Source organism: Chionomys nivalis, chromosome 6 (assembly GCF_950005125.1).
Source record: "Chionomys nivalis chromosome 6, mChiNiv1.1, whole genome shotgun sequence".
In the NCBI taxonomy this organism is placed as follows: Eukaryota; Metazoa; Chordata; class Mammalia; order Rodentia; family Cricetidae; genus Chionomys; species Chionomys nivalis.
The window spans coordinates 66,810,053-66,832,763 of NC_080091.1; the positions used below are offsets into that span (position 1 = coordinate 66,810,053).

The window sequence follows — 22,711 nt, forward strand, 5'->3', positions numbered from 1 at the left end:
AGCGACAAAGCTAGGTGATACTTTACCACCAGTGTGTGCTATGTCAGCTATGGGCAGATGTGCGTAGCCAGGTTGAGAACTAACCCAAACAGAGCTGTGTTTTAGGGAGATTAGCCTTCTTGGAGTGCATAGATTAATGAAGGGAGAAATTGGCTGTAGATCCCACCTATAACAGTCTTTTCAAAGTAGAAGTAAAATTTATGCTCTTTTGAAGAGCTTATAGATATATAATGCACTTTGAGTATCCCTTATCCAAAGTGCTTGGGTCCAGAGATGCTTTTTCAGTTTCAGATTTTTTTCCTCAAAGTTCGGAATATTTTCATATATATATATAATGATGTCTTGGGGATGAGTCTCAAGTGAAACACAGAATGTCCATGTTTATGTTTCATGTGATATCAGGACCTTGAACCACCTGGGAAAAGGACACGTCTCAGAGAGGATTATCTCAATTGTAATTGATGTGGGAAGACCCACTTTGACTGTGGGTAGGCACTGGCACTCACTGCTCTTTGCTTCTCTTTAGAAAATTTAAATAGTGTGTGTGAGTATGTGTGTGCATGATGTGTGTGTATGTGTGTGTGTGGTATATGAGTGTATGTGTGTGCATGATGTGTGTGTATGTGTGTGCATGATTGTGTGTATGGTGCATTGTGTGAATATATGAGTGTGTGTGTGTGTGCATGGCATGTGTGTTTGTGTATGTGTGTGTGCCATGGTGTGCATGTGAAGGTCAGAGGACAACTTTGTAGAGTTGGTTCCATCCTTCTGCACTTTAATGTGACTTGGGGCATTGAAATCAGGTCTCCAGGCTTGCCTGGCAAGTGCCGGAACCCAGTAAGCTATCTCATCGGCCTGTTCTTTGATTTTGATGATAGACGCCATGTGACCAGCTGCTTCCAGCTCCTGCTGCCTTGACCCCCTACCATGATGGACCATATCTTGATCTGTAGGATAAAATAAACCCCTTTTCTCTTACGTTGTTGTTGTCATAGCAACAGGAAATGAACCTGAGCTTCATGTGCATCCTACACTCATGGCCTTAAGGTAACTTTATACAATATTTTCTTTATTATCGCTGCTTTTGTTATTATTTGTGGTGTTGGGGATTAGACTTGGGCCCACGCACATGGTGGGCAAGCACCCTACACCTATTGTTAGTATTTTTTGGCATGTAGTCAGGAGCACAATTCTCCATTGTGACATCACATTGATGCTCTGTTTTGCCAGGTGTGGCTGCTCTCAGCTGTAATCCTAGTACACCGGAGGCCGAGGCAAGACAATAAGCACAGATTTCAGGCTAGCCTGGGCTACAGAGTAAGAGTCTGTCTTAGAAAAGCAATTTCAAGTTCAGGAGCATTTCCAGTTCCAGGTTTTTGGACGACAGATGCTCAACCTGTCATAGCTTCTTGTTAACACAGATTTTTCCCAAACAGCAAATGGTACACAAAGATTTATTGTCAAATGAGCTCTTGCAAATCTGAGATAAGAGAGCATCTGTCCAGGTATTGGTTTGTTGTTGAGACATAGTCAGTCTCACTATGTAGCCCCAGATAACCTGGAACTCACTATGTAGACCAGGCTAGCCTCAAACTCACAGAGATCCTCCTGCTTCTGTTTCTCGCTGTTATTTTTGTTTTTGTTTGTTTTTTCAGATAGGTTCTTGCTCTGCAGCCCATGGAAATCCTTCTGTCTCAGCCTCCCAAGTGATGGGATTACAGACTACAGATGAGTGCCACCATGCTGGGCTGACTTGCTGGACTGTGGAAGCAAGCAAGTAAATACACCAGGGGTTGAGACAGCGCCTGGTATTCGGCCCGGCTGAGTCAATGTCGGCCGTTATAATAAAGCAGTCCTCACCCTCAGAGTGAGATCACTTATCTAGATGATCTCTGAGCTGATCTCTTGTGCTTCTAGGATGTGATGGTTTTAGAAACTTTGTGAGCGGGAAGCAATTCCTGGATGTGTGTCGAAGTGAGTTGTCGCCTGGGATGCAGATAACACCTATGTCCACGGAAGCTCGTCTGAACTAGGGAGAAAGCATCCTCGCAGAGAAAGCGTTAACTACTGAAGGTACCACAAGGTGGCGCTGTGACCTAAAACTTCACGCAAGTGAAAAACTTAGGGTTTTTTTTTTAATTAATTAACATTTTTCATTTATTTTACATGCCAACCACAGTTTCCCCTTCCTTATCCCCCAGCTCCCATCTACCCCCTCCCCATCCATCCACTCCTCGTCAGTCTCCATTCAGAAAGGGGCAAGGGCTTGCACAAAGCATGGCACATCAAGTTGAGGTAGGACCAAGCTCCTCCCCCTGCATAAAGGCTAGCAGAGGTAATCCAGCCTGGTCAGCAGGTTCCCAAAAGCCAGCTAAGCTCCAGGGACAGGTCCTGATCTCACTGCTAGGAACCTTACAAACAGACCAAGCTACACAACTGTCAAACACATGCAGAGAACCCAGTTGGTCCATGCAGGCTCCCTAACTGTTGGTCCAGAGTCCATGAGCTCCCATAAACTCAGGTCAGCTGTCTCTGTGGGCTCCCCCATCATGACCCTGACCACCCTGGCTTGTACAATCCCTCCTCCCTTTCTTTGGGAGGACTTCTGGAGCTCAGCTCAGTGCTTGACTGTGGATCTCTGCATCGGCTTCCATCAGTTACTGGGCAAAGGCTCTCTGATGACAATTAGGGTGGTCACCAATCTGATTACAGGAGATGACACACTCTCCACTACTGCTAGGAGTCTTAACTAGGGTCATCCTTGTGGATTCCTGGGAGTTTCCCTGGCACCCAGGTTTCTCCCTACCCCTGAAATGCCCACCCCATCAAGATGTCGCTTTCATTTCTCTCCCCTTCCATCCAGCCCTCAACCTGCCTTCCATGCCAAGCCTGCCCCACTCATTCCCTCAGGTTCCCATCCCCCATCCCCCAACCCTTCCACCCACACCCCAGTTCACCCAAGAGATCTCTTCTATTTCCCCTTCCCAGGGAAATCCATACACCCCTCTTTGGGCTGTCCTTGTTATCTAGCCTCCCTGGGGCTGTGGATTGTAAGTTGGTTGTGCTTTGCTTTACTCCTAATATCCACTTATGAGTGTGCACATACCGTGCTTGTCTTTTTGGGTCTAGGTTATCTCACTCAGAATGATTTTTTTCTGCTTCCATCCATTTGCCTGAAAATTTCATGAGGTCATTTTTTTTTTTTTGGTTTTTTGTTTTTGTTTTTTTCAGCTGAGTAATACTCCATTGTGTAAATGTACTACATTTTCCTTATCCATTCTTTGGTCAAGGGGCATCTAGGTTGTTTTCAGGTATGGCTATGACAAATAACGCTGCTATGAGTATAGTTGAGCAAATGTCCTTGTGGCACGACTGAGCATCCGTTGGGGATAGCCCCGAGCGGTATTGCTGGGCCTTGAGTTAGACTGATTCCAATTTTAGCCTAAGAAACCACCTTATTGGTTTACAAACTAGCTGTACCAGTTTGCACTCCCACCAGCAGTGGAGGAGCCTTCCCCTCCACATCCTCTCCAGCATAAGCTGTCATCAGTGTTTTTGATTTTACCCATTCTGAAAGGTGTAAAATGTATCTCAGAGTTGTTTTGACTTGCAGTTCCCTGATGATTAAGGATATTGAACAAGTCTTTAAGTATATTTCGGTCATTTGATATTTTTCTGTTGAGAATTATCTGTTTAGATCTGTACCCCATTTTTTAATTGGATTATTACCTCAACATAAATCCAGTTACATTGAACCTGACAGAAGAGTAAGCAGAAAGTAACCTGAAACACATTGGCACAGGAGATCACTCTCTGAACAGACACTGAGAGCGACAGTAAATAAATGGGACCCTCCTGAAATTGAGACGTTCGTGTAAGGCAAAGGACACCGTCATTAAGACATCTTACAGAGTGGGAAAAGATCCTCACCAACTGCGCATCTGACAGAGAGCTCATCTCCAAAATACGTAGAGAACTTAAGAAAATAGAACAGGCCAGGCGGTGGTGGCGCACGCCTTTAATCCCAGCACTCGGGAGACAGAGGCAGGCGGATCTCTGTGAGTTTGAGGACAGCCTGGTCTACAAGAGCTAGTTCCAGGACAGGAACCAAAAAGCTACGGAGAAACCCTGTCTCGAAAATCCAAAAAAAAAAAAAAAAGAAAATAGATCAAAACACCTAGGTTCTTTTTAAAGCCGATTCCCCTGAGGTTCCTGTAACTGTAACGTACACTGTGAGCCAGAGCTACCTTGATGCAAGGAAAGTTCTGGTTTGGCCGGTCTGGGGTGGAGCCTAAAATGCGGGCTTCCTACAGGCTTTCGGGAGATTAACGCTATCCCTGGTTCTAGGCGAGTTCAGTTTTCATTTCTCTAGTGATTGGAACGGAGTGGAAACTAAGCAGTTGGGAAAGGGGGAGAAAGGGCTCTGCTCTCTGTCTTTAAGAGGCAGTGGGGGAGGGGAGGGGGGAGGACAAACGGAAATTCAGGCAGCTCTCTCTGAGTGCTCTGATCCCCAGTCCATTAGCTGTGTGGGGGAGGGGGCGGGGCTGCGGAGCACTGACTCAGTAGAGCAGATGCCCTGGTCCAGGTGAGAAGTGCAACCCGCGGGATCCTTCCTGGACCTTCTTTCTGGCACAGAGGGCTTATTTGAAAACTCAGTGCAGGGTTTACACTAGCCGGTGCCAGGTGCTTCAGCAAGCATTCCTAAACGCTCCCCTCAGAAGCCAGCCTAGAGGCACAGGCAGAGTCCATACTGGGGAGAGCCAGCCAAAGAAAGAACTGAGAGCAGTAACAGGAAGAGCCGCTTCGCGGATGGCGTTACTCTTGCATACACAATCCATCTATTTTAATACACGAACTTCTGCTTCCCCAAGTGAGAAGGGCTTGCCGGGAACAGTGCATGAAGTGAAACCACTTCTTGTCCAGTGGGGCCCTTTGACTCCTGGCAGGCCCTTGCTTCGACACAGCAGAATCTAGGAGGAGAGGAGGTCTGTCATCAATGGCTCCTGTCCTTTTTCTCTGACTGACTCTGACATTTGATTTTCTAGATTTGGTTTGCGACTGTGCCCCTTCAACTTTCTGTGCAGCCAAAGATGGCCTTTAACTTGGGATGTCCTGACTCTTCCTCCCAAGTGCAGGGATTTGCTGGCGATAAAACGTGGGTTTCACAAACCTGGACATCTATTAGCTTGGTTTCATCTTCAGCCCCTATACATTCCCCCCATTTTGTCTCCTCAACATAGTTATATGAACAGTTGTTCTTTGCCTGTCTCATCAGTTTAGTTTAATGTTCAGCCAGCCCTTACAAAGGCCGAGGCTCTAAACCTTTGCGAGGCCTATATGACATTGATACTGAAGTTCGCTAGAACTCTCTGATGTGGGCTTTATGCAAACTCGGGGGAGAAGACTGAGAAGAACACGAACTTCAGTATTTGCAAAATACTCACTCTATGGTTTCTCCTGAATTTTTATTCTCTCTTATATAGTTGTTCTATTATCCAGAGCAGTATGGTTTCTTACAATAGGGGAGTTTCTTCTATGGCTACAGAAAATGACTGAACTGGATTTGCCATTTGTCATAGGGTCCTGCAAGAGTCCCCTCAAGGAGTTTCTCATGGCAAAGGATTACCTTGAATATCTCTTGTTGATCTACATTCATTAGTCCAATGCCTGCCTTTGTCACACCTTCTGATTGATCAAGAAAGGAGGGGCATACTGAGTGGATTATGCTTAGAAAAAAAAAACCATTGTTTCTAGGAACACCCTGCTTACAGTCCCTATTAAGGTGACCTTGTTTGTCACAACTGAAACACTTGACATTTAAATTTTTCTTCAGACCTCTGGAATCACTTCTCCTATCCAAGTAACATCATGGTCATGAAGTTCAATATTGATTGTATCTCAGATCCAATTCTTCAGTGGTGCTAATCTTGCTTTTAACAGCCTGATTATCCTTTTGTATTGAGAATTAGCATTTCCAAAAGCCAGAGATTCAATTATCATTCGTATGACTTTAGTAAATATTCAATATTTACTAAATTATTCAATATTTACTAAAAGATTCTTCTTTCTTACTTCTTCAATTCTGACCCAAGCATTCAAAGATGCTTTGCATGGCATAAACCCAGGATGTGACCATCATATAGGGATTGTCTTTCTATGTAGCATAGTCTCATTCTCCAAGAAGTTGCTCTTGGGAGATTTTCATACCTCAAGCTTTATTCCATTGTTCAATATTCTTAACCTCTTCTCTGAACCAGCTACTCCGTTGCAATTGTGGACCAAGCTCTAAAACAGCTTCTATCGAGTCTATCCAGTCTTTAGGGATAATTCTACTACAAACTGACTACACGTTTAACATATGCTCCACAAACAATGAATGCAAGAAATTTGAGACTATGGATCCACATGTTGTTAGTACTACTGTCTACCCTTTTGCTGCTCTGACTCATTAAACAGCTCAGCTATGGGAGAAAAGGAGAGGGCCTACTCAATAGACTAAAGGCAGCCTAGCTTCTCCTTCACCTGGAGGCTAGAGAATCCAGCCTCTTGTAAGTGACCATGGTGAGCACAGTGACAAAGATAAACAGCCATGGGTAGGGGTAGTGTCTTCATAAAGACCAGGGGTGGCTGTTTATGCTGGCAATCCCAGTTCTCAGGAGACCAGAGCAGGCAGATTGCTTGGACTTCAAGACCAGCCTGGGCTACAGAGTGAGACGCTGCCTTGAGCCTAACTCCTGAAAAAGGAGAAAGAAGGGCTGGCAAAGCAGTGAGGAGTCAGCTCAGTGGAGGAGGACCCTGAATAATAAACCAGTAAAACCTTGCCCCATGAGGGAAGTAATCGAACTTAGCAGGAAGATGGTCTCTTCTCCAAGACGGTGAAGCTGAGGGGAAGAAGCAGGACTCAGAACTCACAGCGGAAGATGGAAACAGCAGCTTCCTTTCTTTTAACAGTGAAGAGAAAATAAATATACATATTCAGACCTAGTTTTCTTTGAAAGAATGAGGTATTATTTTAAAATAGCATGTTTTCTATATTTTTTTAAAAAGTAAAAAATTTCCCTTTACACTATAAGCTCATTACAGAATACTTAAAACATACAGGGAAGATGTTTAATAAAATAAAAGCTATAGGTATTGATCAGTCCCCCATTGGATAGTAACACTAGAAGTTAACTACTACCAATGTTATATTTTCTCGTGTGTATGGGTATATATATTGTCTTAGCTACTTTTCCACTGCTGTGATGGAACACCATAACCAAAAGCAATTGAGGAGGAATTTGTTTTCCACAACCTGGATCAATAGTCCATTGAGCGAAGCCAAGGCAGAAACTCAAGCAGGGCAGGCACCTGGAGGCAGGAGCTGATACAGAAACCATTTCTGGGTGCCTGTTCCCCATGCCTTGTTCATCCTGCTTTCTTATAAAACCCAGGACTGTCAGTCGAGGGATGTCCCCAGCCACAATGAACTGCCCATCCCTCATCAGCCACTAATTAAGAAAATGTACTCCAGGCTTGCCAGTTTACAGTGCAACCTTCTGAAGCCATTTTCTCAACTGAGGCTCCCTCCTTAGAAGACTATAGCTTGTGACAAGTGGACCTAAAACTAGCAAGCATATATTTACATATATGTGTGTGAATATGTATGTATGTACATACAGCATTTATATGTGTATATAGATAGATAGATTTAGTTTTGAAAACAAAATTCAGTTACATTGTATATGCTCTGTCTTGTTTCTCACTTTTTGTTACACTGTGAGCATTTTTCCAGACACACATGCTATGTGTGCATATACATGAGTACACATATGAGTGTCTGTGTGTACACACACACATGTGGAGGCTAGAGAACAGCCTCAGGTGTCATCCTCTGGGTTCTGTCCACATTTTTTAATTAATTTGCTCTTTTGAGACAAGTCTACCCACTGTTTTGGAACTCGCTAGGCTAGCTGAGACTTACTTGGGCTAGCCTGACTGACCAGCGAGCTTCACGGATCCACCTGTCTTTGCCTCCCCCGCATTGGGCTTACAAAGGCATTTCACCACACCTGGGCTTTCAAATCTGAGTTCTGGACACTTGAGTCCCTGTGTTTGTAAAGCAAGCGCTTCACTAATAAAGCTATCCCCTAATCCCCAGACCAGTGACATTTTAAAAACCTGACATTAACACAGAACATCCCACCTACTTCCATTGAAGAACCCCACTTTGGATAGAGGACATGATAATATGTCACTTTTAAACATTCCCCAGCACCTGCTAAGGGTGGTTCTGACATTCCACTCCAAGCAATGAAGAGATGCACCGAAAGCCTGCGCAATAAAGTTGCTGGGTTTTGACGTAAAGGGACAGGCTTGCCAAGCTGGAGCCCTTAGCTCTTCATCCTTCTTGGAGTGACGATGAAATGAAACCAAGGGCTATTTTAAGACATAAGGACGGGGCCTATTTGCTTTTGGCAGTAACGTGAAAAGGCTGAAGAGGCTTGGATGATGAGAGTATGTACCAGCTTCGAACGGCTGACCTGCAAAATCAATGCATGAGAAGAATAACCCCCTGATCATTTCAGCAGAGCACTGTGGAGGTGGGGTTTTCTATATGGGCCCTAGTTACTCCCCAAAGGGAAAGGTGTATATCTCATTCTCCAGTGCTAAGAAATAGAATGGAGCCCCATGGAAAGCTTGTTCTATGAATGCTGTAATTTGGGGAACACGTTTGAGCAATTTTAAATTCATATCTGGAAATCTAGAGGTGTTGACTAACTCCCGTAAAAGTACTTTTTGAAAAATATCTAATGTAAATACTAATCTTAGCTTATAAAGTTGAAGTAGTTTGTTTACGGTCAGTTGTCATAAATGAATGCAGAAGCTGGAATTGAAACCCACACTGGTTTCAGAGCTTGCATTTGAAACCTATTTTTTTTCTTTTTCTTCCTTCCTTACTTTTTTTTTGGGGGGGGGGAGTTTGTTTGTTTGAGACAGGGTTTCTCTGTGTAACCCTGGCTGTCATAGAACTTGCTCTGTAGACCAGGATGGCCACGAACTCAGAGATCCATTTTCTCTGCCTTCCGACTGCTAGGATTAAAGGCCTGTGCCACCTCCCCTTTGCTGAATTCTATGTTTTTTTCTCATTTATCTCTTTCTTACTTTCATTGCTTCATTTTAATCTATGCCTTGACCCAAGTTCTTCATCTCTCAGCTTGGAATTCTTTGACGGGAGAAGCCAAAAGTGCACCTGCAGACTCTTGGCAGCCTCATGGAGCCGCTCCTGAGTTCCGCTGTCTACATACAGGACTTGATTTAATGTCTCAACATCCTGACTTTGCTGGATGGATAAACTCTGGGAGTCTTTGAGTCATTGCCCCTCACTACAGAGACTGCCTTTTAGACTTTGAGGTGTTGAGGTTGAATTGCATCTTCCAAATTCTCAGGTTGCACCCTTGAAACTCAGTTCTTCTGAATGGGGTCTTTCTTGGAAATGGGAGCATTGTAGTTATAATTAAAATAGGAATATTCATATTGGACCAAGGCCAGACCATAGATTTCTATATGAAAATGGGAAATTAGAGCACAGAAGCAGATGTGCAAACAGGGAAGACAAAGTGAAGAAATATAGGGAGAAAATAGCCAAATGCAAACCAAGAAGAGACAGGGAGCAGGTCCTTCCTTCTCTCCTCTCAGGAGGAACCGACCCCACCCTCACCACAACTAGGAACATCCAGCCCCAGAACCCTGAGACAAGAAACTTCAACAGTTCAGTCTGTGAAAACATGGTCTCTGCACAGAAGTCCCCGAAGTTCTATAAAATCAGGAGTTGAAACTGGATTGTAAAATCTAGAAGCATAATTTGGGAAGCAGAGCGTTCCTAGGGGACATGGGAGAATCCAGTTAGAACAGCCGTTGCATCGGCATCGTGGGATAACAGGTTCATGGTCGATGTTCCCTTCCCACTGTGCTTCCTAGATGTTAAATTGTGTTTCCTAAATCCCCAGGTCTGACTCAGTCATCTAATTGGGACCATTGACAACATGCTCCTCTTTTGCTTTCTCCTCCTCTTCCTCCTGGAGATAGGCTCTAACTATGTAATCCAGGCTGGCCTAAAATTCAGAAACCTCCTACCTCAGCCTGGAAGTTGCTGGTATTGCAGGCATGCACCAGCATGGCTGACTGCAATATGGTTTTATTTAACTGCCAACAGCTATATATTAGTTTTATTTATGGTAAACCCTCATAACCTAGCACACTGGGACACCAGTCCCAGAATAATTCTGGGTGTCCCAGCCTTTGATCTCTTCATTGTAACGGACTTCCCTGCTTCCCCGTTACATACTGAGGCTTCCTTCAACACCAGTGGAAAACCTAACCTACCATTTCTGATTTTCTCAGCTTTGTTCATGCTTATTTTGAGACAGGGTCTCTCTACAGAGCCCTGACTGTCCTGGAACTTGCTCTGTAGACTAGGGTGGCCTTGAATTTACAGAGATCCACCCACCTCTGTCATCTAGGTGCTGATATTAACTACCTATTATTTCTAAGATGGCCACACTAAATAACCTCTGAACTCCACTGTATGTTCTTGTTTCATTATTCCTTCTGAATCTGGGGACACACAGGCCGCTCAGATTCACCATGAGCTCCTTAGAAGAAGGGATTTTATTCAGCACATACATACAGTCATGCATAGCCTATGCCATCCTCTGCCCTTCAACCCCTCCACTGAGTGGAAACCGAGACAAGAGCTTTATGTGCAGGCAATGTATGAGGAAATGAACTATCAGGACCTAAGAGTGAAGGGTCTGGGAGGGCGAAGAGAGAAAGAGGGATGGGAAAGTTAACCTGAGTGAACTGAGTCAGAGTTCTTCTGACCCAGCACACAGACATACACACATCTGCAGAAGGAAGGGCTGCTCCCGAGTCTACAGTAACTTCCATGACTGTGGTTATAGCAAAGAAGCCAATGAATCCCTTAAGTGTTTGAAATTGATTTGGGGCTGGACTAGAGCACTGGCTGCTCTTTCAGAGAACCCAGATTCGATTCCCAGCACCCACATGGCAGCTCACAACTACCTGTAGCTCCAGTGACTCGAACACCTCTGCTGGTCTCCGAGGGCACCAGGCATGCATGTGGTATACAGAAATAAATCAGTTAAGATACAATATTTATATACACAAACAGTATTTTTTTTAAAAAAAAGAAATAAATAATTTCAACAATTATTAAAGTACTCCAGTAATTTTTAATACCACACACTAGTGGTAAACTTGGGCTTAAAATCACAAATTCCTACATCATAATGTCAGATCATTCTTAAGTTCATGTTGATGCCAATGGCACTACTATCAGAACTGCCCAAAGCAGCAACCCTGATGAGGTGACTTTTTTTTTTATTTGGATGTATACAACATTCCTTCCATGTATGCTTGCCAGAAGAGGGCACCAGATCTCACCATAGATGGCTGTGAGCCACCATGTGGTTGCTGGGAATTGAACTCAGGACCTCTGGAAGAGCAGTCAGTGCTCTTAACCTCTGAGCCATCTCTCCAGCCCCGAGGTGAATATTCTTATCTCTGTATGTGACATGTAGTTTCTGCTTGGCTAACCAGCTTGACATTAATGGTTGCTCTTAGGTTTGCCCAAAAAAGTCTATGTTTGCTGTTCTCCATAGGCCATTCCAAGTAAGTCCTCTGCGCCATGAGAGATTTAAGTTTGTGGTAGTTGCTAGGGATGGAGTACTGTGGAATGGGCTCCAGCAAGATCAGGATTAGGTTATCAGTGCCTTCGTGGAAGAGATTGTGATGGGCAAAGTAGAGCTCGTAATGGCACCACTCACTCTGAATGAAGTGGGGAGACAACACGAAGATGGACTTGTAACTCTTCTCGATGGAGTGGATGATGTTCTCCACGATGCTCTTGCCAGGGATAAAGTTTCTCTCATGGAGGCAAACCCGTATGCCATCTTTCTCTAGGTTTGGTAGTAATTCCTTCTTCACCCAGGTGGAATCATGTCCACTGTATGAGACAAAAGCATGGAATTGGAGTTTCCTCTGGAGTTCCTCTTCGGGGATGTTCCTGGCCCTGTGCCGGGTCTGTGTCCACTGACACATCATCCTTAGGTACCAGGGCAGATCAAAGTAGAGGCAGAGGAAGGCCACGATGGCGGCCAACACCAGCAAAGTGGCCCCGACGGTGACAATCAGCAGAACAGTATCACAGGACAATGGAGACACGTGGAAGTCCTGCAGCGGGGTCCCCTTAGCGCCTTCTGGGGAGTCACACCTGTAAGAATCGGGCCAGCCCTCTGCCACTTCTCCTGATACGTGGCCTAGGTTTTGGATAAACTCTCTCAGCTCACATGTACATCGGAATGGGTTGTTCCCCGCTGCTAAGGACCTGATCTTCTGACAGCTCTGGAAGAAACCCACTGAGGGGTGGGAAACTGTATTATGCTCGATGACCAGCACAGAAAGGCTGCTGAAGGCCCCGCATCCGGGAAGGTCCGTTAAAAAATTGGATGCAACATTGAGTTCCTGCAAAGCTTGCAGGTAGGTGATGTCTTTAGGGATGCTCATTATTCTGTTGTTGTGAAGGTCGAGGACCTTGACCTTGGGGGGCAAGCATCTGAAGACAGAGTCAGTAAGCATATTTGAGGACAAATTTAAAACTAGCAAACTCTCTGTCCAGGAGCATAGGTTTTCCTCCTCACTGTACTGTAGAAAATTCTGGCTAATGTCTAGTTTTTGTAGTGATTTCATCTCCGCAGACATAAGAATTATATTTTCAAGTTTTTTTAACTGGTTCTTTTGTAAACTAAGTGTTTTCAATTTAATTAAGTTTCTGCAGTCTTTAAAAACCATGTCTGTTAAGAGGTTATCTGTGAAGTCCAAATACAGAAATGGGCTAACTTTTAACGGGCAAAGCATGTGGAGCATGCGTGTTCCAGACACTGTGAAGTTTTGAACGTTCATATTGGAAAAGATATCATAAATGTATTTTTGTGGTAAACTGTACACTTCACTGACAACTTGATGTATTGACAACGCCTTTAGAGAAGTGCCAGAATAATTGAAATTTCTTAACTCAACTTGACCTTGTAGTGTCATGTTTGAAATTGAGAAATACTTTACGGGTGCATGCCAAACAGACTGGAGGATATCAAGGAAGGAATTCCACGTTGTTTCAATGTTGTTTAAGGTAAGACTTGATAGCCCCGGATTCTTTCTAAGCTTTAACAAAGCACTTAAGAAATAAGAACAATTAGAGTCTTCAAGTCCACACTTGATGTTAGATAGTTCCAAACTGTTTGCAGTGCTGACGGATACATCCAGCATAAAACGAAATTCTCTTTTCTCGGGGAAAACAACATGCAGAGCCCCAGTGTTAATGTGCTGAAGACACTCAGGGTCTTCTCTTTCTCCGTAAGTGTCTCCTAACACCAGCAAAACCTCAGTGATATTCAAATGAGCAATCGGTTGCACACTCGCGCTTTGAACCTGACTACCACTCAGTCCCAGAAATTTTAACTGGGACATGTTGCCAAACTCTTTGCATATGGGAAGGACATCAAATGCATTGAAGGAAAGATCTAAATGCTTGAAGTTGACTGTGTGGTGGCAAGAAATCACCCTTAACTCATTGTGGGACAAATCCAAATATTCCAGTTCCGTGTTGAAATTGAAAACACCAATATCAAGGTACTGGAGTCTGTTGTAGGACATCACCAAGGCCCTCAGCTTGGACAGCGAGAGCATGTCAGAAGTCTGAAGTTCAGATATATTGTTTTGTGATAGATCTAAAGTAGTTGTTGTCAAGGGTAGGTCCTTGGGCATATGGGTGAGGTTTGCTCTCAGCCTCTTAATGATAAGTTCACTTCCACCGGATAATCGGATATTGATAAGTATCAATCCCAAGACAATGATAACATAGAAGATGATGGAATTTATTTTAGTCATTGTATGGCAATAAACATTCCTGAGGCAGCTGCTATATTCTTCAGAGCACTTTTGACATGGGTACAGATCCTAGAAAAAATTCACATGAAATAATTATATGAAGCCAGACTTTAAACAGCATTTGTTATTAGAGATTTATGAAATGAAGGCTATGTTCTTTAGAGTTATACAACCCCAAATCAAGAAGACTGATAAATTTGGTAGATGGTGAATAGATGGACAGTAGGTACTGTGTGTGTGTGTGTGTGTGTGTGTGTGTGTGTGTGTGTGTGTGCCTGCCACAGGGCATGTGTGGAGGACACTTGTGGACGTCAGTTTTCTCCTTCCACCATGTGAGACCACCCAGAGATTAAGCTCAGCTTGTCAGGTTTGGCAGCAAGTACCTTTACCCACTCTGCCATCTTGTTAGCCCCAAAAAACCGTAGGAACTGGAGAAAGTCACAGAGAGACCACAGCTCCGCTGATGCCTGTACTTCTAGTCCTCAGAATAAACTGCTGTTGTTTTAAGCTACTAAATTCATGATGGCTTATTGCAGGAACTATAGAATTGGAACACAGATGGCCCACAGACACTCCTTATGCTGTATAGTTTAATGTCAACTTGACACAAGCTAGAGTCATCTGAAAGGAGGGGACCTCAATTGAGAAAAAGCCTCCTTAAGATCTGGCTGTAGGAATCTGCCAGAATGACCCCAGTTAAGACCATAAGCAATAGTGGAGAGGGTACCTGAGCTGGCCTTCCCCATCACAGAAACTTCATCCAGCAACGGATGGAAGCAGATGCAGAGAACCACAGCTAGCAATGGGCCAAGCTCCCAGAGTCCAGTAGAACAGAGGGAAGAATAGTAATATGAGCAAAGGAGTCAAGACCGTGGTGGGGACACCCACAGAAACAGCTGACCTGAGCGAGTCGAAGCTCACTGACTCCAGACTGACAGCAGGGGAACCTGCACAGGACCAAACTAGGCACTCTGAATGTGGAGGACAGTTGTGTTACTGGGGCAGTCTGTGGGGCCACTGGCAGTGGGACCAGGATTTATGGCATTTTTTGGAGTCTATTCGCTTTGAAGGGATACCTTACTCAGTCTGGATATGGGGGCAGGCAGCTTGGTCCTGCCTCAAAGTGATGTCCCAGACTTTCTTGACTCCCCATGGGAAGCCTTACCCTCTCTGAGGAGTAGATGGGTGGGTGGGAAGGTGCCAGGAGAGGGAGGAAGAAAAAGAGAAGGAGCTGGGATTGATACGTAAAATGAGAAAAGATTGTTTTAAAAATAAATTAAAAATAGAAAAGAAAAAAAGAAATAGAATTCAAATATATATTTCAATGTTTTGCAAAGAAAAAAAAAAGATTGAGCAATAGGGCATTTTCCTAACTAGTGATTGATGGAAGGGGGCCCAGTCCATTGTGGGTGGTACTCCCTGGGCTGGTGATTCTGGGTTCTATAAGAAAGCAGACTGAGCAAGCCAGTAAGCAGCCCCCTCCATGGCCTCTGCATCATCTCCAGCCTCCAGATACCCACTCTATTTGAGTTTCTGCCCTGACTTCTCTCAGTGATGGACTATGGTATGGAAGTATACGCCAAAGAAACCCTTTCATCCCCAAGCTGCCTTGGCCATGGGGTTTTATCTCAGCAACAGTAAGCCTAATTAAGACAGTCCCCTGGTTCTGGCCCTCTCAAACACTCATTCAAAACCAAAGCTGAGACTCACTTCACGTCCTTTAATGCTTTGACGTGGAAAGTTCAGGTGTCCGTCACTCTGTGAAGAGACCCCTGGGCAACAGAGTCGCAACTACCCTGGCATCACTGGCGTCACTGTGATTACCTGGACAAGTCTTGGACCTAACTTTGGTCTTACTCAAAAACTGATAAAGATCACAGTAAATGTCGTTCAGTTATTCATTCAATTATTCATTCATTCACTTATCCAGCTAATATGTATCAGTGTTTGGAGGCCCAGACACAGACCAGTGAAGAAGAGCAACTCCTGTCTCTCAAAACAAAGCCCTGTTAATAAATAACTCATTTTAATTTCATGCAGTAGTTAAAGAGTAATCTAGAAAAATGAATCAGGGTAACTTCAGGTCTGATACCATGCTAAGGAATTTGTTTTGACTAATTCCCTGGAGAAAGTCTTTTGAGATGACCTTGGGGTAGAAATCGAAAGGAAGCCAAAGAGCTGAGGGAAGAGCCCTTCTAGAAAAAAAGGGGGGGGGGCAAATATAAAGTCTTGAGATGGACCTGCAGTGAGCTGCTCTGAGGGATAGGGTGGCCAGCAATAGTCCGGGATGAGGCAAACACAAGAGGCGTTGGGGCCAAGATCACTCTAGGCCTTGTTGGTCATGGCAAGGAAGCAGGGTTAGATCCCATATTAGATACTTCTGTTGCTGTGATAAATACCCTAACAAGAGCAGCTGAAGGAAGAATTGGGTTTATTTTAGTTTGTAGTTCCAGGGGGACAGAGTTTTAATGGTGGAGAAGGCAGAGCCACAGGAAGGTGATGGAGGAATTACTTTCATTTAATAAAGAAACTGCCTTGGCCCATTTATAGGCCAGCCCTTAGGTGGGTGGAGTAAACAGAACAGAATGCTGGGAGAAAGAAGCCGAGTCAGGAGTCGCCATGATTCTCCCACTCCAGACAGACGCAGGCTAAGATCTCCCTGGTAAGCCAGCTCGTGGTACTACACAGAATATTAGAAATGGGTTAGATCAATATGTAAGAGCTAGCCAATAAAAGGTTGGAACTAATGGGCCAGGCAGTGTTCAAAAGAATACAGTTTCCGTGTAATTATTTCGGGGCATAAGCTAGCCATGCGGGCGGCCAGGTGCCGGGGACGCAGCCCCGCCGCTCCTATTACAACAGAGTGGCACCCAACGTGCTAATGAACTCCACGTAAAACCTGAGAGGGCTTAAAAAAGACACAGAGAGAATTTAAGACAGATTTTTGCTGTTTGTGGGTTGCGTGTGGCAAAGAAATTGTCCTGACTCAGCAGCAGGAAAAAACTGGCTGTTTTAAAATGCCGGCTTTCTGGGCTGTGCCGCCATTGCGATCTCTGTCTGGCTCCTGCGGGAGACAGAGCTTTTAAACGGAGCATTTGGAGTAAAGTGCTACGATTTGTTTGATGGCAACTAGACTCACTGTGTGCCTAAAAGGAAGTCATTTTGTGCTGCGGCTCAGAGGCACAAGCAGCTCCACCATGCTACTGGTGCAATGTGCAAGAATCAGAGGCACGAGCGGCTCCGCCATGTTGGACTGGGCGGGGCAAGCAGGCAGTACCTGTTTTTGACCTAGGAATGTCACAGCTTAGATTCTTAAGCGCTTAGCGATTTAAAAGCGCAAAACAAAGTGCTCCTGGATAGTAAAAAAATTACAGATTCACAATAGAACTGATTCAGACACTGTTGGATAAATGTACGTAGGCTTGAGAGAGAAAAAATATATATATAAAAAATAAAGTTAATGTCTTAAAAAAAAGGGTAAAGTCTTTAAAGAGACAGAGTACAGATAGTTATAGATTAAAAGAAATAAAGAAAAATAAGCCACGTAAAAATGGAAAATTCACAGAGAGTCTGGATTCTTTGTATTATTGTATTTTCTTTAAAATTTTTGACTGTAAAGGAGCTAAGTACAGAGAGACATTTCATTATATGGGCTGCCAAGCTAAACCAGAATGGATACAAGGGTATTATGATTTCAGAATATGGGTCTAAGGATATGATACTTTGGAGAGGGTCTTCTTTTGTTTTCACAGAGGATGCGACCCTGTGGATTTCTTCTATCCCAATATGGTATGATAGACCACGCCCTCCGGAAAGGTTGCTGTGAACACCTTCAGAAAATTACTTTATTCAACTGCCGACTGAGATGACCCTGACACACAGGTTACACCATGAAAGATCTGAATACAGCGCCCCCATTCAGCAGGAAGCAGTTTGGAGAAAAAAACTGCGCCCATGTTCCCAAATATTGTTTATAAATGTTCTTTTACATTTAAACGAGGATATGATATAGGTATGAATAATTTGCATTGATATAGATTTTAAGGTCAATTTTGTTATATGTATATGTATTTCTGATCTTGATTAAGGTATTGTGATTGTATAGTTCATTTAAAATGTAATGTATAATTAGAAAATATAGGTTGTTAATGGACAATCATCAATAATAGTCAAGCTTGTAGTCATGTTAGTTAGATTTTCTAGATATATAGAGATATATTTCAGTTAGATAGGCATTCTTCATATCTTTCAAAGACTACAGAATATGGCATTTTAAATGTTTTAATAATTTAGGGCTTTTTATGACAATGAGACACATCTGCTCCTGGCAGCACCAATCTACTTCAAGAGGAAGATGGGCATCGAAGAGGCTCCTTATGGAGTTTGATAGCCATTTGGGCAAGAAACTGCTCTTGCATGGACTGATGCATAAACTGGATGCAAAGAACCCGCAGAGAGAGGACTGCTGAACTTGCCTAAAGGTGAGATGGTCTTTCGGGGTTCCTGACTCATAAAAGAGTCTGCGAGACATTCTGCAGGACACAGCAAAAAGTGACTGAACTGTCTTTGGAATTTCCTGCTTGATGAAAATGTCTGCTGGATACTATGGGCCTGTAGGCTGGAGATGGATGCCACAACAGTACAGAGGAACTTTGAGTGACTGTCCAGGCAGCGAAATGTCTCTGTCATTTCTAGAGTTTTGGATTTCTTGTTTGCTTAGGTAATATTATATCCTTCTGGAGTCTTTGATGGAGTTGAAGAATGGTTAGTTATAGTTATAGTTTTCCTTAGTTATGATAAGAGATAAAATAGATATAAATATTGTAACTGTAATTTTTACTTGATAACCATTTTGCTATATGTAATCTTACTATGTTAAAGTGAAAGCCTTTTTTGTTTAAACAGAAAAAGGGGAAATGATGGAGGAATTACTTTCATTTAATAAAGAAACTGCCTTGGCCCATTTATAGGCCAGCCCTTAGGTGGGTGGAGTAAACAGAACAGAATGCTGGGAGAAAGAAGCCGAGTCAGGAGTCGCCATGATTCTCTCACTCCAGACAGACGCAGGTTAAGATCTCCCTGGTAAGCCAGCTCGTGGTACTACACAGAATATTAGAAATGGGTTAGATCAATATGTAAGAGCTAGCCAATAAAAGGTTGGAACTAATGGGCCAGGCAGTGTTCAAAAGAATACAGTTTCCGTGTAATTATTTCGGGGCATAAGCTAGCCATGCGGGCGGCCAGGTGCCGGGGACGCAGCCCCGCCGCTCCTATTACAACAGGAAGGGTTCCAGGGGACAGAGTCATTATGGTAGAGAAAGCATAGCCTCTGGAGGGGCTCCAGGGTTATGGTGGAGAAGGCATGGCTGCAGGAGCAGGAAAGCCTGCTGATCACCTTTCCATCCACATACGGGCGACAGCGAGAGGAAGGAAGTGAGGTAAGGCTATTAACCTTCAAACCCCATCCCCAATGACAGATATACTTCCCCTATAAGACTCTACCTCGTAAAGATTCCAACACCTCCCAAAGAGCACCAACTGGGGACCAAGTGTTCAAACACACGAGCCTCTGGGAGACATTTCACATTCAAATCCCAACAGATCCTACGAGTCACAAGGATACTGAGTCATAAGAATAATTCACTCATTCGATATTGGAGGGATTCGAGGCTGGAAAAACTTCAGAAAATCTTTTTTGTTCATTCATCAAATGAATATGTCCCCCTCTGACACACCAGACATTGTTTGGGGTTGTGCCCATTGTTCTAGTTATCAGCCCCTGCCTGTGACCTTGAATGCTGTCTGTCGTCCCCTTTCCACTGGTGTGAGGACAGAGGGAGCTGAGTTGAGATGAGCATTAGAGACTTTTAACAGACTGCACAGCTCGGCAGCTGTCTCAGGAGACTGATTTAACCCCCTAGACTGGCATTAAAGACAAGCCACCAGCATACCAACAAAGAGCCAGATCCTGCCCGCATGTTCCTCACCAGACATCAAACGGCGCAGACAGACATAAAGAATTCAATTCTGAGAGGTAGCCCTGTGCTATAAAAGTTCCCCAGGCTAGACATGCAGAGCTCTCCCCGGGCTGACCTTTCTGCAGGGGTGTCCACGGATGTTCTGGCTATTCTGAGTTCTCCACCAGGAAATCTCTGAGCAATAAAGATGACTGCGTCAACGGTCAAGTGAAAAGCAAGGCTAGCCTTTGCACTGCATTGATTGCCCTGGGAAAGGCCGAGAAATGTTCCAACTATCCCGCTCCAGCATCCCAAAGACCTCCACATGTGCACATGCAAACGCAGGCACACGCTCCAGATAAAAAAAAATAAGTGTTTTTCAAAAAATAAAAGTATTATAAACATAAAGAAATCAATTTTAGATATTTGTTGTAGATACTTTTAGATATTTAAATAATTTTAGATATTTGGAGCTATAAATTATAGATAACAAACTCGCTAAAGTCACTGAAAATCAATATCTAAATTTTCTTGTCCAAACAAAACTAAATTCTTGTTGTTACCGTTTTTGTTTTTGGGACACCTCCCAATATATAACCCTGGCTATCCTAGAACTTACTTTGTAGCTATGTAAAATGGTGGTCTCAAACTCACAGTGATCCTCCTGTCTCAGCCTCCAAAATGCTGGGATGTATGTAGCACCATGCCCTTCCAAAACATTGTTGAGCAGAGTCTTAATGATAGTCACTGACCCTGTCTATTTTATTTATTTATTTATTTATTTATTTATTTATTTATTTTTTATTATTATTATTATTTTTTTTTTTTGGTTTTTCGAGACAGGGTTTCTCTGTGGCTTTGGAGCCTGTCCTGGAACTAGCTCTTGTAGACCAGGCTGGTCTTGAACTCACAGAGATCCGCCTGCCTCTGCCTCCCGAGTGCTGGGATTAAAGGCGTGCGCCACCACCGCCCGGCCAACCCTGTCTATTTTAGAACCTCAAAACCATCTTACCATTAACTAGAAAAGGATGACTCATTAACTGCGCAGTGAAAGGGGAGTTTTGAAGCATAAAAGCCTTCAGATACATGTACGTCCATTTTTATGACCCAGGACAAGCTTTGCTGGCATCAAATGGCACAAAGAACTAACGTGTTTGCCTTATCTCTGCTCAGAAACTCTGGGGATATCAATCAGGGTTCGGTTGATCTTAAATAGGACAACACCCCCACAATGAACGTGGCTCATTAAATTCAGTTCTTCAAACATGTGTGAAGAGTTTTCTCTGAGCTAGAGTAACTATTAACCAGCCCTGGAAGGTCTGGATGGAGGGCAAGCATTTCTGGTTGGCTTCCTGTGTGACTTCGCAAACTCCTGCATTCATCTACTTGGATGTGGCTTGGGGAGGATTTTCAAACCCTACAATTCCACCTTGACCTCTAGCTCCCCAGAACAGTTTCCATAGTCTGGGAAAACATCAAGAATATTCAGTAAGAATAACCCAGAATAAAAATGAAAGTAACCCTCTCCATTAACAAGGAGCTGTGTATTTGTCCCGGAGAAACTGAGTTCCACTGTGCACACTCTTTTCCCTGGGATAACGAAACTCCTGAGGCAGACTGCTTGACAAAGAAAAGAAGTTAATTTTACTTACAGTTTTGGTCCACAGTCAAGGGGTCACATCTGGCAGTGACTGTGATAGCAGAATCCTAGGCAGCAAGGGGCATCTCAAGGCAAGAGATGGGGACATATATATGTATTCTGGTTCCTCCCCCCTGCTTTTATTAAGCCACCAGTATTCAACCATGGGCCTCTACTCTGATGATCTGATTGAATCCAATTCTAGTTTCCTCCCAAAGGGCCACCTCCAAATGCCATCGTCAGATTGAGCTTCCTCTCTCTTGGTGCCTCACAGAGGGTAGTAAGTTCCAACATGTGGAATTCTGATCATTACTTACTATGACGGTGTGGTCACTCAAATGTATGCAGGTCACAGCTTGTCCATTCTCCTGAACATTTCAGTGAAAGGAATATGGATGGAAAACAGGAGAGGAAAGGGGACAGGAGAGGATGGGAGGGAAGAAGAGAGGAGAGGAGAGGAGAGGAGAGAGGAGAGGAGAGGGGAGGGGAGGGGAGGGGAGGGGAGGGGAGGGGAGGTCACTTAAAATCAAAAACAGCTGTGTCCAAAAAACAAAAAAACACCTGTGACCAAATGCTCCTCTCTCTCTCTCTCTCTCTCTCTCTCTCTCTCTCTCTCTCTCTCTCTCTCTCTCTCTCTCTCCCTCTCCCTCCCTCACACCCACACCCCCCCACACACATCCCCCCACACACACGAGCTGTTAAAAACAAATCACACAAGATGAAGGTTGAAGGTTTTCTCTGCTTTAGGTTGGACAAACACTAGTTTCAAGCCACACAGTTCACAGTAAGTAATTACCTGAAGCAAGCCTATTTAGAGAAACATGCACAACTTGATCATAGAGACATTTTCTATTTCCACGTGGCAACAAGCATTGTCCTTATTTCTAAAAAGAGTAAAGTAATTTGTTTTACTTACCAAGACAACTTGCCTCTCTGGCATAGCAATAAGAAATTCAAGCACTTCCTCAAGCATTTTTTTTTCTTTTGGCAACTGCTTTCAGCATTGCAAAAAGGGTCTCATTACTGCCACCTACTGTTAATTACTGGAATTACATCACATAGAAAGCTAAAGCCCAGGTTCTGTTCTCTGGCCTATGAAATGACTTTGTAGACTTGCAGTCAAATAGAGTAGTCTCGCCATGGTTCTGTCTTTATCTTTCACTGCAGC

The 22,711-nt window shown here is 43.8% G+C and overlaps 1 protein-coding gene across 2 annotated transcripts; it reads right to left on the reverse strand.

Annotated features, from left to right (window-relative positions):
* Positions 1 to 11,375: 11,375 nt before the first annotated feature.
* Tlr1 (toll like receptor 1) lies at positions 11,376 to 22,473 on the reverse strand. Of its 2 annotated transcripts, XM_057772278.1 has the most exons (4): positions 22,460 to 22,473; positions 21,861 to 21,911; positions 20,041 to 20,099; positions 11,376 to 14,016 (listed from the first exon to the last, which is right to left on the reverse strand). In XM_057772278.1, the coding sequence occupies exon 4, from the start codon at positions 13,945 to 13,947 to the stop codon at positions 11,560 to 11,562; it is 2,388 nt and encodes a 795-aa protein (XP_057628261.1). In that variant the 5' UTR covers positions 13,948 to 14,016; positions 20,041 to 20,099; positions 21,861 to 21,911; positions 22,460 to 22,473; the 3' UTR covers positions 11,376 to 11,559. The 2 variants fall into 2 exon arrangements, with proteins under 2 accessions (XP_057628261.1, XP_057628263.1); XM_057772280.1 differs by lacking the exons at positions 20,041 to 20,099; positions 22,460 to 22,473 and having other exon boundaries at positions 21,861 to 21,889.
* Positions 22,474 to 22,711: the final 238 nt, after the last annotated feature.